The sequence below is a fragment of the Saccharomycopsis crataegensis genome, assembly GCF_037102585.1.
Source record: "Saccharomycopsis crataegensis DNA, jcf7180000000084, whole genome shotgun sequence".
NCBI classification, from domain to species: domain Eukaryota; kingdom Fungi; phylum Ascomycota; class Saccharomycetes; order Ascoideales; family Saccharomycopsidaceae; genus Saccharomycopsis; species Saccharomycopsis crataegensis.
In genome coordinates this window covers 2,637,502-2,654,352 of record NW_027043829.1, presented here as the reverse complement: position 1 = coordinate 2,654,352, position 16,851 = coordinate 2,637,502, and the positions used below count along the sequence as shown (strand labels likewise).

Sequence of the window (16,851 nt, the reverse complement as noted above, 5' to 3'; positions counted from 1 at the left end):
GTATATCTTTTATTGGGGGGAAACAATCCTGTTCATATTGCATAATGGCCTCCTCAGAGTCAATTACTAGTCTATTGAAAACCATCAGAGCAAGCGCAGAAACCACTGAGGAATCGATCAGAAAGATCACCAAAGAGTTGCAATCAAATAATGAATTACCATCTTTTATCCAGGCAAATAACAATAGTAATAACGCCACAGGAGTCTCGCTATTGTCACTCAAGAACGATGCATTGTTGTCATATGTTAACAGTCTTGGATTGTTGATGTTGCTGAAAGTTGAGGAATTGAAGGGGGTTGATGATGATGCCATCAATAAAGCTAAAGAAAAGAGTATTGAGAATACCGTGGTACAAAGAGTGGTATTAGAAAGGGGGGTCAAAGGGTTGGAAAACAAAATCAGTTACCAATTGGATAAGATGGTGAGAGCATATAATAGAGCCAAAGATGAGGATAAAAAGGGTGCGAATTCTGAAAAGCTTAGCAAGGAAGAAAAAGAAAATAGTAATGACGAGAATGAAGATGAAGACGATGAAGATAGTGATGCTGATCTTAATTTCAAACCAAATGCTATGGCATTGGTAAGCAAACTAGATTCCAAAAACAAAAAGAAGAATGTCAAATCAGATTCAACAGCCGAGGGAGAGAAGTATCGACCACCAAAGATCAGTGCTGTGGCCCCACCAGTTGCCAACGCTGATCATCGTCAATCTAATGATGGTAAGAATGAGAACAGAAGACGGAAATTACAATCGATGGAAGAGTATATTGCCGAACATGGCGATGCTCCAATGGTTGCCCGGTCAATTGGTAGTAATATTGTCGACCATGGTCGTGGAGGAATCAAGACTAATAGAGAACAGGCTAAGGAAGACGAGATTGAGCGGTACGAAGAAGAGAATTTCACAAGATTACCAAGCACGATGACTAAGAAGACAGGAAAAGAGAAAAGAAATGCCAAAGAAAACAACTTCTTTGGAGAAGATTGGAGTATATTTGGTAACAATAATGATAAGGGATTTTCAGGGAATTCTCGAAAGAAGAGCAGTGCTTGGGACAGAGCTAAAAAACGGAAGACTCGTTAATTGGGAAGAGTCTTTATTTAATGATGGATGATAATAAACAAAATGTCTCTGAGTGTTTGTAGGATAACTTATGAAGTGTGTTTATTAAATATATATTGTATAATAATAAGAAGAATGGTAATCATACGATAATAACGATAATAAGGGAATATAGTATGAACCATAACGGATCGCACATAGAAAATCCCTAAAAAAAGTAAGTGCGTGGGGAAAAAAAAATTTTCTTCAAAAAAAAAAAATATATATATTTGTCCAAACTCATCGGGAACATAGCAATTACTAGAGGGTTGTGATTATTAATATATAATATTATCAAGTTTCTGGTGATTTTTCCATCGTTTTTTGTGTCAATTCATTCCAAATTTTTCACTCTGGCGATTTTAGTGGAATAAAAACAAAAACAAAACAAGCAGTTGCAAAGTTCTTGATCAAACATCATCAACAATAATCAACAATTGAAGGAAAACACCAACAAATATCCCCATCACACAATGCAGTGTATTGCCCCTTGGATCCCGGCATTCAAGAACGGGTTGGCCACAGAAAACAAATCCTTCGTTACCTTTTCATTTGCTACCATCGACTCCAAAAGATTGATCCCAAGAGTCAGAACTTGTGTGTACCGAGGATTCTTATTCGATGATGAATCCACCAACTCGATAATATTCACCACTGATAACCGATCATCGAAATTTGATGAATTATTACACAATAACAACGTCGAAGCAGTATTTTATTTGAATAAATCAAACAAACAGTTCCGTTTCAGTGGCAGTGCCAAGTTGATCAACCCATCAAGTGGGGTGTTTCCTAACGTTATCTTGCCAGATATCGCCAATAAACCATACGAGGAAGATGAAGATAATGATGTGGAACAATTATCGGATGAAGATGAAGAAAAGGATATAAAGAAACATAATAAGAGAAATAACCGTACAGATTACGAAGAAGACGACGACGACGACGACGAAGTGGTGCGCATTGGCCAACCAGTATTGCATAAGCTGGGATCAACAATCTCAGTATTTAAAGCCCCTGCCGATTATACAATAATAAACAAAGTTCCTTCACGAACCCCGCTGACTACAGAAACCGCGGGGATGATTGATGAACCGCTAAATTATCCGCTTTTCTCCCCTTCATCGCTCGAGAAAATCCAACAGAGACTCGAATCACAACCATATAATTCACTCAATGAATTGCTCTTAGAACTGCCAGAAATCATATACCCTCCAACCCATAAGGATTGGCAACAAGAGTATCAGCGGGCTTGGGATTTGTTGTCATCTCGAAGCAAATCAAATTTCAAATCCCCAAAACCGAAAACTTTGATCACCGAAGAAAAAAGAAAGTTACTTGATAGAATCTCCAGAGGAGTGGATGGTAAAAGTATCGAAGCTGGGAAAGACCAGTGTGCTGTGGTGGTATTTTTGATTAATAAAGTTGATTTCTACAAAGATAGTTATGGAAACTCCAAAAGATTGATTTATGAGCGTGTCAATTTTGATCAATGGAAAGAAAGTGAGGTTGTTCCATGAAAGAAGAAGGACTATCTATTTTGTCATTGTGATACTGATCATTTTATTCTGTTCTTATTTTAATAATATCGTTGGAGAAGTTTTTACATAATAAGTATCAACACACCGTCGCTTTCTTCCATCCATTTTTCACTTGCTATTTTTTTTTTTTTGTTGATCATTACACTTTTCATGATTCATCGTATCGTCACTGGCTGCATATTATATTATCATTATTAGTATCTTTTGGCAAACTAATATTCAGGTTACTTCTTTTCTTTTATTATTATTACTTTTGCTGTTTTGTTTTATCCTTCATTTTTTACAAAGATGCCCCCCTACCACTTATAAAATTCTATTTTATTGTTATATTTCCCATCTTTTTTAAATACAAGGCTCATGTGTTTTTCTGTTGATCCATTTTTTGCATAAAGCGTTTTTTCCCTCTTTTTTTTTTGTTCGCTTTGCATAGTTTGTCATTTTTTTCTCACTCGGAATTATTTCGCCAGAGTGTTTCATCAAACTTTTTTTTTCTCTTGTTTTGCTATGATGATGTTAATTGGAATGATGTGATGATATACTATCATCGATTTTAGGTGCCTCTTGTTTATCTAAGTCTATCGACTTTTAGTAAACCATCCACTTTGTATTTAATAGAAGGAGCCACTGAACCGTATATACTTATAAATTTTTGTTTATTTCCTTTATTTTTTACTTATTTTTCTTTCTTCTTACACTTGTATATAGAAATATTTGATATGATTATTTGATGATTTCTAATGTTGTTTTTGCTTTTTTCATTTTTTTATTTTTTTTTCCTCACTTTTGGTGTACAGTATAGAATAGAATAGAATTGTTTACTTTGATGCTTTTATGTTTCAACTAATGATCAATTGAAGATATGTAAAGGATATTTAATTATTTATACAATTTTTATTATGGATTTGATATTTGAAGTTGTACTCTAAGATGATATAAATAATGAGTACTCCATGCATGGTGCAGATACTATTAAAAAAGAAACTGCAAAAGAATAAGCATCCCATAATGGTGGTGAGTTGGTTCTGATAATCCTATGGCATACAGAATAGTATTATTACCACAAATTGTGGCGAAATTTCCAAAGATATTGGCAATAAATAACTAATAATTGGTTAATTTTCATCTGTGAAAGAAATGGTTATACCACAGAATAATCAACAAGAAAAAAAAATTCCCTTCTTTTTTTTGAATGACTTAGAAATTGACCTAAATAGTGTTCTAGAATATAACATGATTAAAATTAATATGTTTTTGCTTTTTATCTCACCACTGCCCCGACCAATTTTTCATTCTCCACTGTTACCTCTCCTGATTGTTTCCCTTCACTCTTTGCCACTAAACTTGGATTCACAAGTACGCATTTTTCTAAGTCTTCACCATTCTCATTGACACCAGACCAAGTGATATTCAAGTTTCCATCAATAGTTAAGCCTTCCACGCAATTGATCAATTTGCGGGAGTTCCTGATCCGGGAGAATCTCATATTGGAAAGTTCCTTGTATGCCAGGAGCTCATTAGCAGGAATATCATTACTTGAGAACTTGGAGCTTTTGAATTGTAGCAAATCATTAGGTTCTGAATTGTGTGGTGGTCTGACTAATTCAATGATTCTTGAAGGAGGGGTCTCAGTTGAAGGATCCTCCTTGGCCAAGATCTTTTCTGCTGCCAATACCATTCCTTCTGATTTTATGCCTCTCATTTTAGAAGGCTTCAAATTATTCACAATCACCACAAACGAATCTTGTAAAACAGTACGGGGCACCAAATTTCTCAACCCAGAACAGATCGTCAAGGACTTGATCTCCTCCGGAGCTTTATCTTCTGCCGGCCCATCCACCATAAGTTTGTATTTTTTATACTCTTCGGGGTCAACAATAACCTTGGAAACGTATAAGCTATCGGCTTCAGGATGGTTTTGACAGTTCATGATATACCCCACTCTTAACTCCAACAAGTTAGATGGGATCCCAGGAAAATAGCTGTTATTGATTGTCGAGTATCTCATGAGAGATCTTGGGTTAAGACACCCTAGAGTGCTTCTAAGACGTGGTACCATAAACATCCTATCGGTTATATATGTTATACTGCAAAAAGGCGAAAATATTAAAGATCATCATCGATTGAAGTCTGTACAAATTGCAATGAAAAATTCCGCAAACAGGAGCCATCAGTGCGGGTCCATCCGAGGAGAAGCACCAAACACTGGACATTATTATTATAATTATTGTTATTATTATTATAAATATATCCCATATTATATATGATAATATCCACAAATAAACACATTTCATTTGATAATACCTCTGTGTCTCTTGTGGTCTCCCCACACCACTTATTGGTCATCCCACGCTCTGGCCATATCATCTCATCTCCTCTCATTCGGTTGCGCGAGTTCTGCTTGAAAAATTACCAAAAAAAGTAAAAATCGCCCATGTTTTCGAGTAGTATAAAACAATATAACATCCCTCCTCTATTTCTTCTTGGATTTGGGATATCTTTATATATAAAATATAAAATATAGATATATTTCTCGCCAATTTCCAAATTGAATTTCCAGAGAGAAGAAGAAAAATAATAAAAAAAATTAATGGCTAAAGTCCTCAGTGCTGCCCCAGTGGTGCCCCTCCACTCGATACTCAAAGATGATAATGAACGACCATCCTCGTCATCTCGCAAAAAATCTTTGCATTCAAACGATAGAGTGATCCAAGCCCTTTCTTTTGAAACAGCAGGAATCGCCCCTGTCACCGAAAAGTACAGGAATTTCATCAACAATAGCCGTCAGCGAGACATCGATTCCTACCATCGAATGTCCAACCCTTACTACATGTCCCCTTCTTTCAACAAACCATTCCTCAATTACGATTTCAAGACCCCTGGTTTTTTGAGATTGGCGAGCTCCAATACCATTCTTGTGTTGTTGAAAATTCGTACCCCTGTCCATCATCGTCTTCATCGCCCTCACCATCATCAGCAATATGATGATGACCATGATGGACCACCAATCGACGAACTAGGCTTACAAATGTTGGCCTACGCGTTGAAGTCTCTTACTAGAGATCATGATTTAGTACACGTCTTATCAATTATCCAACGTCATGATATCGCATTCCGTGATCAAGGATACTATGTCACGGAAACAGAAGTTACAAAATATAAACACCTTTTCGATACCGAGGTGATTCCACTTGTGAAGTCCAAAGTGTTGTCGCAGTTTCAAACCATTGGAGAGGAGAGTAAACAATTCAACTTATCGATGAATTTGGTATTCGATCCCAATGTGTTGTTGACCATCGAAAGCACTATTATTGAATATACTCCAAATATTGTGATTTTTTCCCATCATGAGGACTCAGAATTGGACCACTCTGCGAGAAAATCTAGGAAATCAAAATTCTTATCATTGCTCTCCGGGGGTGGCAGTCCCGTCACCAGTTACTGCATCAATAAATTGAGTTTGCCAGTTATCGTGTTCACCAATAATGCGATAGAACATCATCGGTTTTCCACCTCTACTGACGAATCCTCAAGATCCTCAGCATCAAGAAGTATTGCCTCATCATATCCATCAACCTCATTATCATCCCCGACAGAGTCGACTGGCACTCCTTCTTCTGCTTCTCAATCAATTGCCCCCGATTATTATTCCAATTTACTCAAATCCACCCCAGTTTCTGTAGAGAGACAAACGCTTCGGTCCTCATCCACCTCGAGATCTTCCTCAAAGGCGAGATCCGATCGATTGGGGTCTCGTAGCCCTTCGTTGCTCCGACACAGTCGACCAAAAAGCCCTGCTCCATCATCATACAAGAATCCAGATAGTGCTGATAGGTTGTCATTGTTATCCCCAACGAGGTCTAACAAACGGTCGGTATCTCCAGCGCCAACTGATTTCCCTGGAGTTAACTTATCACCAATGAGAAGTCTTGATGCCAGATTGAGTTTAAGTCCGTTCAGATCCAACGATTCTAGTGAAAAAAGTAGTTTTAAAAATACGTTGGTACCGTATAGGAGTGCTGATGCTGCGCTTTTAGTGGATAACGCCAATAAAAGTAAAACAGGAGGAGGAAGATTAAGAGGAGTCAAAGAGGAGTCAGAAGAAGGGATGATTAGAGAGAAATTAAAGAAAAGTTTCCCGTCATTTTCAAGATTGAAGAAATGGAAGCAATAGATGGTTGTTTTTATTATTGTTCGTTTACCTCTTTTATTTGTCATTATTAATTTTCAATTATTAATTTTCAATTATTATTTTTATTGTTATATTTTTATCTTCCCTTCATTATTTTATTGTTGATTGTTTCGTTACTGTTGGACCGTTTTTTTATTTCCCTTTTTTTTTCATTATTACTTTATCATTATTTGTTGGTATTTATTTAATTATTACTTTGTAATTCACTTCTTGAACATTAAATTTGACCAATATGACAGCACTTGGAATATTTATTCATCTTGTAATAACTAGCAAAAAGAAACAAAAATATAGGTCGCGTTACCAGAACGCTTGACAAAGTGTCCAACAAGATGCTCTCTGGAAAGCCTCACTCATGGGTAACTCGTTGTGCTGAATTGCTTCCCTCCAACGGTAAGAAAACTTCTTTGCAGACAATTACAAAGGCCGATTACTCAGGCCATGAAAACGTCCACCACGAGGATCGAACCAGGCATACTCAAGCTGATAAACACCTTGCGAAACAAGGGCTCAGAATGGATACGCTTCCGACAGATGCCATTACAGCGATTGAAAGGGATTTTTTTTGCATCAGTAGGGATTTCCGAATGCTTTCCGATCCGGCCGGACAGTGATGAAATGCCCGGTTTGCATGTTATTTAGAACCTCTGTGACTCGTTAATATACAATTTGATTTGATTTGAGTGTTGAGCCGTCAAAACAAAAGACAGAGATATTTAGTAGCCAAATCAACAGGGACATCTTGAAGAGTTTATTTGAAAATAATCAAACTGTTCAAACTGCATGACATTGAAATTTTATATGTTGCATTCTACAACTGTTCTTAATGATACGAATATCATTATGTTATACATTAAGTATTCTTTTGGATATTGAACAATTTGGTGGGATCTTTTCTTTTATACAATATTGTTTTAATTTAGCTAGATTCGTGAAATCGTATTACATTGACTCACCAGAATAATTGAGTTTATTAAATATCGTGTGTCTGGACCCGCCATGGAGGTACCTATTTATTGACGAATAATGAATTGTGATAATTTCATTACCCGATTATTCAGTTGAGTGAATTCAGGAGCATCGTATTTTAATACACTACTGTTCTGACAATACTTGGGCCCTGAATTTTAGATAGACTAGAGTCTGTTGACTCCAATGTCTGGAATAAGGTGTTTAGTGTATTTGTAAACACATAATTCTTGATGAAATGAACGAATACGACGCTAAAAGTTATTACGAAAGGCTACTCATAAGTGTAAGACAGGAAATTTAGAATGGACAAATGGTAACATCCAAGACACTAAAAGAAATTAAAATCTAATAAACATATATACTTTACAGCTACCATAAATATTGTGATCTAATTTGATCAATCGCTGCCTTTTGATCCGCTGGTAAGTTTGATATTTGAACAGGAGGCAAAGATAAAACTTGGGCAATCATATCTGCCTGTGCCCTATCCAATAATAGCAATTTACGGATTGCCGATTGGGGTAAAGAGTTCCATTGTGGGGGAATTGGTGGAGATTGGTTTTGATTTGAAGTTTGCAGCAAATTATTATTATTAGTTGGGTTGTTATTTTGATAATTATTCATTTGAGGAGGATTTTGAAAGTTCCTTTGGTTATTGTTATTGTATTGTTGGAGTCCATTGTTATTATTATTATTACCATACTGTTGTGGAGGCTGTTGAAACTGTTGCTGTTGTGGAGGAGGTGGCATGGCATTTTTTGTCTGTTGAAAGTTTTGATCATTTGAGTTATTGCTGGGGTTCGAAGTCGCTGCCAAAGTGATCACTTCATTATCGACAAAACCCATCAACAAAAGTGCTTGAGCAACAGCAATTGTCAATTTAGGACTGAAACCCAACACACTGTTGACACTTGCTCTGTCGTTATTGATCAAGAAATTCTTTAAAGTGGCAATGATTTGAATGATTTGACTTGGAGGAATTGGTTCAAGATTTTGAGATACTTTAGAGTCAGCATTTAAACACAGCTTATTCAACGGAGGCAAATTCGCAGCAGCTTGTAAAAGGTATTCTGGCATTAATTCAATGGATTGGTTGGTGTTATTATTGGGATTACGGCCTCTTGAATTATTATTACTACTATTGTTACTATTATCATCATCCATGGTCATCAGCAGAGGTAGTTGAACATCAGAAGGCAAAAACTCTCTAGACAATTCCAACAAAGGTCTCTGAGACTGAGCATTGCTGTTATATCTTAGGCCTTCTTTTGACAATTCAATCCGTAATTTCTTTCTCCCGCCGTACCTAACTTCAGATAATAGCTCCATGGCTCTTCTAGCTTCTTCTGCGGTGAAGTATTCCACAAAGCAAAACCCCTTGTTCTTACCCTGAGGGTCCAATTTCAATCGGATATCGACAACTCTACCCGAGCCTTTGAGGATACTTCCCAAATTATCCTGACTCCAATTATATGGGAGACCTCCAATATATAGCACCAGAGAATTACTCATCGACATCTTTTAATTATTGACAATGTGTGTACTTGTTATATGGTAAATGAGTCGGAATATACAAGATTTATTTTCTCAAAAAATCGTAATAATAGTAATGCGAATAACAATAATAGTAACAGAAATAATAGTAACAATATTTAATAATTATAATAGTGGTATCACTAAAAGTTAATTGCTCCTTATTAATGAGAAAAAACGTCTGAAATGTTGTGCTTTTTTTTTCTTTACAGGAAAAACGATTGATTACCCGGACATAATGTTTCAATAAGTGGCCCCATGAAGCTACTATTTACATATTTATATATAAACGCATTGTAGACAAGTTGATGAAATGTTAATCATAGTCCTTTTTTTGGTCTTCTAAAAGAGAGACTTTTTAAAGGGCTAAATTGTGTGACATTAGAATTCATAAAAATGAATTTGAAGCATGGGAGGCACCTTTAAAATAGCTATTGATCGAGTCAAGAAAATTGACAACAGAAACCGTCTGCTAAATAAATGGAAAATTTTGAAATAGATTTAAACATTTTCAAACAGAATATGTAAGTTGTAGAGCAGAAAGATTCATAAAAAGTCCAAAAAAAATTATTGACAGTGACGGGGTTTGAACCCGCGCATCCGTAGATACCTGCTTGATTAAAAAAGCACAATTACTTGTTCAATTTCCTAATGCAGGCGCCTTGACCACTCGGCCACACTGTCAATTTATAAGCGTGGTATTTTTGGAAAAACAGTATACATATTTCTTTTTCCGCTGCGGCCGGCGCGGTGAATTTCCAGCGTATTATTTTTCCATTTTTTTAACATTTCTCAAAAAGGTGTTGATATTGAAGTCACTATTTTGGGTATTTGAGAGGTTTTCCGTCTCTTTGTTTTGCAACTGAGTAACTAGGCTGTCTATTTCAGCATAAAAAGTGTGTTGGAAAAGGGTTATGTACAGTTTATAATGATATTAGAACCATAGTATTCACTGTTATCAGGAGCCTGATATATTTAAAATACAGTAATTAAAAATTGAAAAAGTTACTTAAATTCTTCATTAGCAGAAACCTTTTATATGTCCAAAAGATATGTTGTTTATTTTGTCTTAGCTTGTTTAAAGATTGAACTGAGCACAAGTTTTGAAAGTGTGAAACTGTAATATACTCTACTTGAATGGAAGCAACTTTCGGTTAGTATATAATAAACAGGAACACTGAAGATATCATTTTATATCTTTGAAATATTAACCGCTTTGTTATGTATTGCACAATTCAAAATTTTGTAACGCCTATATAAAGAACAAGGGAAAAATAATGATAAAAAAAAAATAGAGATCTCGCCTTTCTCTTCTTTGTTTCCCCGATCGATTAAATATATTAGACAAAAATAAAAATGGATCTAAATAAGATACTTCTTTATCCAAGACCATATGATGATCTTTATTTTGCATCACCCCTGCAAATCAAACCTCATCTTTCCCCACCGCCACCGCCGCCGACTCCTATAAATTCAATCCAAAACATACCGGAAGAATGGATTGGTAAATCATTTGAATTTCCGATGATAATTCCAAGAGCTTTTATTTGTTGCAATTTTGATCATAATAGTGGACCTATATCAGCACAAGCATACACTAAGACGTACCGTGTGAAGATTTCTGACCTCTTGGACCCTTCCAAACCTCACCCATGGGAAATCAATGAGAGCCCAGTGGAGAAGCCGCCAAAAGGAAAAGAAAACCAGTTGATAATATATGGTAACAATGCTGGCGCTAATGATAAGAAATCTCTTTCTAAGAAGAGAACCGTTGGAAACCAAGGTAGACCACGGGCTGACGGGTTTGTTAAGCAAGCGCGAAAAATTCGTAATGTTAAACCCAAAAAGAGTATTGATGATAACTCGAAAAAAGTTATTGAAGGGATTCTAAAAGAGGTCATTGATAGAAATCAGAAAAAGGATAATAATACTAGGTTGAAAAAGACCATCAAAGGTAGCTTGAATAAAAGGGAGAAAATAATTGATGTCAAATTGACAAAGGATAATGATCCTGACCTGAAAAAAAAGGTTGATCTGAAACTGGAAAAAGATTCTATTAATGGTTCCAAAAAAGGTGTTGATGGTGAGCTGGAAAATGACACCAATAATAAATCTAAGAAGTATGATAATGTTAGCTTGAAAAATAATATTAATGACTCATCAAATAAGGATCTTAATATGCCAGGCAAAATATCCAAAAACCTGAACAGAAGACAATCATTAAGATTGAAACAAAAAAGAAAGCGTGAACTTAGGAAGGTTCGAAGTATGGAAAGAAAAAAGGCGAAAACAAGCGAAAGGGAAAAACCAATAATACCATCGAACGTAACTAGAGAGAAAAGAAAAACCACTAGACCTGAAAAGTATCCTCAATAGAAAAATAAAGTTCATTAAATCCTGCTACTATTATTTAGTTTATTATCAGAAATGACATGGTCATGACTAATCTTTGGTTTTTGTTTCCCTTTACTGTTGGGAGCTAGAATGCCTGTGGGTAGCCAAATGTTGAGAACATTGGGAAACACACATCCAATGACACCCCCAAAACTCGCAAGATAACCGTTACAACCCCAACCAGAAAAGAAAGAAAAAGGCTTTGGAAATAAAGATTTAGTCAGTATACAAATAAGAAAAATACATTATAATGCAAAAATGGAGACAAAAATATTACATATATATAAAGAAAGAGGGTGAGACAACAGAAATGTGAAAATCAAACTTTATGAAACAAGAACATCCAAAAGAATTAAAAAAGAGAAAAATAAAATGACATAAAACTGAAGAAAATGGCTCTATTTTTATTTTTTTCAAGCTTCAATCAACTTTAACAATAACTTTCCACCTTTATTTTCATCACCCAATTTCTTCAAAATCTTTTTGAACTTGCCAACAGATTTCACAAACTCTTTGCTTTCTTTATCATCTTCTTTCTTTAATGCTTCATATAACCCAGCAACAATAAATGAACCATTCTTGGATTCGATCCATTTGGATAAGTCTTCACTCTTCACCACTTCATTAATCAACAAATGAGCAAATGGGACACCAATTTGCGAGTCATTGTCTTTTTCAATCACTTGTTGCTTGAAGTTCCATTGACCCCCTTGAATCAAAGACTTAAGGAGTCTAGAAGCGAATGGCTTATTGATGAGATGGTCATCTTGGGAAATTTCCCCTTGAAGTGCGCTAATGATGGAATTAATGGCCTGAGTTCTAGATTCTTCCAAAGATTCCTCTTTTGGAGCATGGATCATCACCTCATTGACAAATTGTAATCCAATATTTTCGCTAAACACCTTCCCGTTGTACTTAGCGATGGCTTCGTAGAAGAGTGGGGCGAATTTGCTCAACAACTCCAGTTTTCTAGATTCTTGAGGTTTCTTAGAAGTGGCGGAACTCATCTCAGTGTAACGGTTCAAAGATTTCATGACATGTGGGTTAAAGTATTTACCATCCAATCCACACAACAAGTACAAAAATGGACGTCTAGCAAACTTATCAACTGATAATTCTGCCATTTGTTCAGCATCGAATTCCGCAGAACCAAATGATTTGTGGACCAATTTAGTATCATCAACGGTCAAGAATAATGTCAATAACACCAAGTTACCGTGTTCGTTGGTGATCATGGCCTTAGCATGAGGTTTCAAGCTCTTAATAATGGCTTTTCTTTGTTTGGCAGAGGCTTTAGCAATCACGACACACGCGACTTCACAACCATCAGGAGTGTGAACTAATTCAGCAACTTGATCCGCCAACAATTCCACAAATTCATTCATATCTTTATCACTGGCCACTTGGATGTATTCCTTCATAACGGCATGCAAAAGCTGGAACCCTGTTGAACCTTTTTCCACGGCGGCGGTGATAGTTTGATTCAAATTACTAGCGATCAAACTTCTACTTTCTTCATTATCTTTGACAACGTCCAAAATGGTTTGGCCATCCTTCACAGAGTCCTTGAAAAGGGCATATCTGGCACCCCAGAATTCTCTAATCATTTGCTGTCTTTGCTTACTGGTGGAATACAACACAAACAAATCTTCAACGACATAAGCACCTTCTCTGTGTCTGAGTAACTTCCTAAGTTTACCATGGAGTTCATCAATAATAATTTCTCTGGATTCCTTGGTACCATAATGTAAAAGCTTGATCAATAAGTATTTACCATAAGAAGATCTTGCCAAATCAAAGTAGTGATCTTTCAATTCAAGAACCACTTCATGTCTGACAGTTTTATCCGAATATTTTACCAATGTTTGAACAACTCTGGAAGCGTCGTGCTTCAACACCAAATCCTTGATACAACTTTTTGAAAGGGTCCAAATTTCCAGACACAACTTGTCTCTGATCTTCTTTGGAATTGGTGGGGTCTTGACTCTCAACTTTTCCCAAATAGCTTTGATTTGGGCGATTTCCACACCAGCATTACGCTTGAGTTTTCTTTCCTTGAGAAGTTTCTTTTGTTCTGCGTGTTGCTCTTTTGAAGTCTTACTGTTTTCATCCCCATCGGTCTTTTGCCTCTTTTGATCACCTCCTTCTTTTTCACTACCTCCTTCTTCATCATCATCCTCATCTTTATCATCTAATTCATCTTCAGATTCGGAGTCGGCATCGTCCAACTCATCTTCTTCGGATTCATCTTCAGACATTTTATCATCTAATTCATCTTCGCTACTAGAAACTTCTTCTTGAATATCTTCTTCTGGTTCGGCAGCTTTCTTCTTGTATCCTTTAGAGATTTCACTGCTGGATCTCTTTATTCCCTTTTTAGCAACTGATGGAGCCATATTTAATCTATAAGGTACTTTTATTGGTCAAGCGTGATAATGATAACAAAAGCAAAAGTGTTAAATACTTTATATTGTTTAAGGAAATATTTCAAAAAAATTCTTAAAAAAATTTTTTTTTTTTCTTTTGTATAAGTATACCAACCCTGTGGGAGATTGGGCGATGGGCAAAATTTCATCACACATTACAATGGCAAGAGAGTTCAGCACCAAAAATGAGAAACAGATAAATACATGACATAAATAATCAAATCTATCTAGAACTTCAAATGATAAAGAGAGACAATAGATCAGGAGTAATTACATCTAGATGATGATCTGGATGATGATGACAAAAAAAAAAAAGAAAAAAACAACAACTAAGGCACAACCTGCAAATAATGATAAATATTGCCAACAATATAAAGACCCTAACTTACAAGGAAAAGAAAAAAATTAAACCCATCAAAAAAAAAAAAACAATAATTCAAACCATATCTGTCCTTTTTTTTTTTTTCAAGAGGCATATTTGAGAGACTCACATAATCACACATCCTTCTTTCTTACTTTTGCTATCAATCAGCTTCGGGCCACTAGATTTCCCCAGTTTCTTCTTATGGACTCCAGATTTGCCAGCAGGACTTACTGCTCCTGTAGAATTCGAAACTCTCTTTGTCCCAGTATTCTTGAGTTTCTGATTTTTGACCTGGTATTTCCGTTGAATACGACTAGCAATGTAAGCATCTTCTTGTGCTTGTAAGCTTTGCGCCAAGCGGTAATCTGCCAGAGAGTCTAGGGCTTGACCATCGAAATACGATGAGGCAAGATAATCCGCATCGGTGATAGTGTTCCCAGCATTCTGCAGTACTGGAGCATGGTCTTCAGAAACATTTAGAGCACTAGTAATTTCCCCTCCAACCATGATAAAATCTGACCCAGAAGTGGCTCTTTGAACTGCAGTATTGTTTCGAGTATTATGTCTTGTTTGCCTTTCGTACTCCTGCGAAAGGTCAACAGGGATGAAATTCCCATCGTAAAACCTTTCTTCTCCTAATTCTAAACTAAGTATACCGTAGTTAGCAAGATCTTGCATTACCCCATTTTCCTCTACCGCTTGTTTCTCCCGCTTTCCTAGAAATGCTGCCGTGAACGTATTACCACCAGTAGGCACTTCTTGCCAAACGACATCTCTATAACCCCGTAGCCCCTCATCAGTGACAAGACAATACAACTCTGCTCCGGGCTGTCCGGTTTCATCCACAACTGCTCGTTTGAGCAAGGTACTAAAATGGTCGTTACGGAAGAATATTGAAAAGCGCGAACCAGGAGCAGCGGATACTAGATGAGAGAGACCGGATGGGGTAAGTTGCGTTGGGTGAGAATTGAGCCATGATCGAATTTGGTCAGCGTATGATTGCAAGATCAACTTTTTAGCAGGAGTTAAATGAGAAGATGAAACATCAGGGCAACCATTAGATAATAGACCCTCGTCAGGAGGGTCTGGTGAATCTTTACTGTGAGATATCAAATCTTCAGCAAAGATTAGAAAGTTTTGGCAATTATCGAAATTCTGCAAGTAGTTGATGATCTTGTATTCTTCAACATTAGTAATTGGATCAATCATCCAACTATGGAAAATATCAATACCAAAAGCTTTGAAAAGTGCAACTTCAGGGTTCAAGGGAGATGATTTTGAATCATTAACATTAATGGATTTTTTACCTTCAGCATCCGAGACGACCGACAAAGATATCTCTTTTGTGAAAGATTCATCAAGTTCATGAATATTGAATTGCACATCTTGCTGAGAGTTATCGATCCCACCAGTTAAGAAATTAGGATTGATGTTCAATCCTTCATGCAAATGTGGTAACAAATTCAAAACTGCAGTAAATGTCCCATCATCAATGGGCTCGCTACTGGATCCGATAGAAGCGGCAGCATTGGCCGACAATAACATATCACCTAATACACCAACGATATCTGTATCATTAATTTCTTCCCTGCTCTCAATTAATCTAATCAATTCTTCACATCGACTATCTTCAGGAGTTTTGGAATGTTTCTCTGTTAATCCACTTTGGTAATTATGATCCAATTGATAGTTTAACACTAAGGTGTTCACCACTGCAATTAATGCACAGGGACCATTGACATTCTGAATCAAGATCCTTGAATCCATCATCTGGCCATGAAGTGGATTGTACCATGAGATTCTCTTTGATTTAAATGTTAGTTGTTTACTTTTCTGGTGGTTATATTCATCCTCCCGCCCATCAAGCTTTGGACTAGCAATAGCTGGCTGTGATGTTGGTTTTCCCTTTTCTTCTTTGATGGGATTATCAGTTTGCGTACCAGGAGGTATTGCAACCACTGGTTTGGAGTCTTCAGGTACATTCCCGAAGTTGCCATTATTGTCAATTTCTTTGGTGGCTATATTATTTTCAGGGGTCTTTGATGATAATTCCACGGGTAATACTTTGATGGGAAGGTCATTTGATGGTAATGAATTTTTTTTCACCAGGAAATTACTCGAACCCTTACTATCCTTTGTGGTTTCTATATCATGGATCACATCTTTAGCTTGTGGGGCTGATTCCGCATTATGAATAGTCCTCGATGACGGCTTATTAGAAAATGTTTCATCGAAGTTTGCTGTATTTTGCACTGTATCGGGATCCTGGGAGGTAGACATCTTAAAGGGCTTCAGTTGAATATTAATGGTATGCCTGTTGGTAAAATTC

At 36.4% G+C, this 16,851-nt stretch overlaps 8 protein-coding genes across 8 annotated transcripts; 4 read left to right on the top strand and 4 right to left on the bottom strand. All coding sequences in view use genetic code 12, as the record gives it.

Moving 5' to 3' along the window:
* Positions 1-44: 44 nt before the first annotated feature.
* LCP5 (small subunit rRNA maturation protein LCP5) lies at positions 45-1,085 on the top strand (the record flags this gene model as incomplete). The annotated part of the gene is made up of 1 exon (XM_064997773.1): positions 45-1,085. The coding sequence occupies one exon, from the start codon at positions 45-47 to the stop codon at positions 1,083-1,085; it is 1,041 nt and encodes a 346-aa protein (XP_064853845.1).
* A 491-nt stretch (positions 1,086-1,576) lies between these two features.
* On the top strand, positions 1,577-2,623 carry DASC09_041730 (uncharacterized protein; the record flags this gene model as incomplete). The annotated part of the gene is made up of 1 exon (XM_064997772.1): positions 1,577-2,623. One exon carries the CDS (start codon positions 1,577-1,579, stop codon positions 2,621-2,623), a length of 1,047 nt encoding a protein of 348 aa, XP_064853844.1.
* A 1,279-nt stretch (positions 2,624-3,902) lies between these two features.
* Positions 3,903-4,706, bottom strand: DASC09_041720 (uncharacterized protein; the record flags this gene model as incomplete). The annotated part of the gene is made up of 1 exon (XM_064997771.1): positions 3,903-4,706. The coding sequence occupies one exon, from the start codon at positions 4,704-4,706 to the stop codon at positions 3,903-3,905; it is 804 nt and encodes a 267-aa protein (XP_064853843.1).
* Positions 4,707-5,231: 525 nt separating this feature from the next.
* On the top strand, positions 5,232-6,815 carry DASC09_041710 (uncharacterized protein; the record flags this gene model as incomplete). Its single annotated transcript, XM_064997770.1, has 1 exon — positions 5,232-6,815. One exon carries the CDS (start codon positions 5,232-5,234, stop codon positions 6,813-6,815), a length of 1,584 nt encoding a protein of 527 aa, XP_064853842.1.
* Positions 6,816-8,174: 1,359 nt separating this feature from the next.
* On the bottom strand, positions 8,175-9,323 carry PTI1 (cleavage polyadenylation factor subunit PTI1; the record flags this gene model as incomplete). Its single annotated transcript, XM_064997769.1, has 1 exon — positions 8,175-9,323. One exon carries the CDS (start codon positions 9,321-9,323, stop codon positions 8,175-8,177), a length of 1,149 nt encoding a protein of 382 aa, XP_064853841.1.
* A 1,371-nt stretch (positions 9,324-10,694) lies between these two features.
* Positions 10,695-11,714, top strand: DASC09_041690 (uncharacterized protein; the record flags this gene model as incomplete). Its single annotated transcript, XM_064997768.1, has 1 exon — positions 10,695-11,714. The coding sequence occupies one exon, from the start codon at positions 10,695-10,697 to the stop codon at positions 11,712-11,714; it is 1,020 nt and encodes a 339-aa protein (XP_064853840.1).
* A 431-nt stretch (positions 11,715-12,145) lies between these two features.
* PUF6 (Puf6p) lies at positions 12,146-14,128 on the bottom strand (the record flags this gene model as incomplete). The annotated part of the gene is made up of 1 exon (XM_064997767.1): positions 12,146-14,128. The coding sequence occupies one exon, from the start codon at positions 14,126-14,128 to the stop codon at positions 12,146-12,148; it is 1,983 nt and encodes a 660-aa protein (XP_064853839.1).
* Positions 14,129-14,645: 517 nt separating this feature from the next.
* Positions 14,646-16,802, bottom strand: MIY2 (ubiquitinyl hydrolase 1; the record flags this gene model as incomplete). Its single annotated transcript, XM_064997766.1, has 1 exon — positions 14,646-16,802. The coding sequence occupies one exon, from the start codon at positions 16,800-16,802 to the stop codon at positions 14,646-14,648; it is 2,157 nt and encodes a 718-aa protein (XP_064853838.1).
* Between the last annotated feature and the right edge of the window lie 49 nt (positions 16,803-16,851).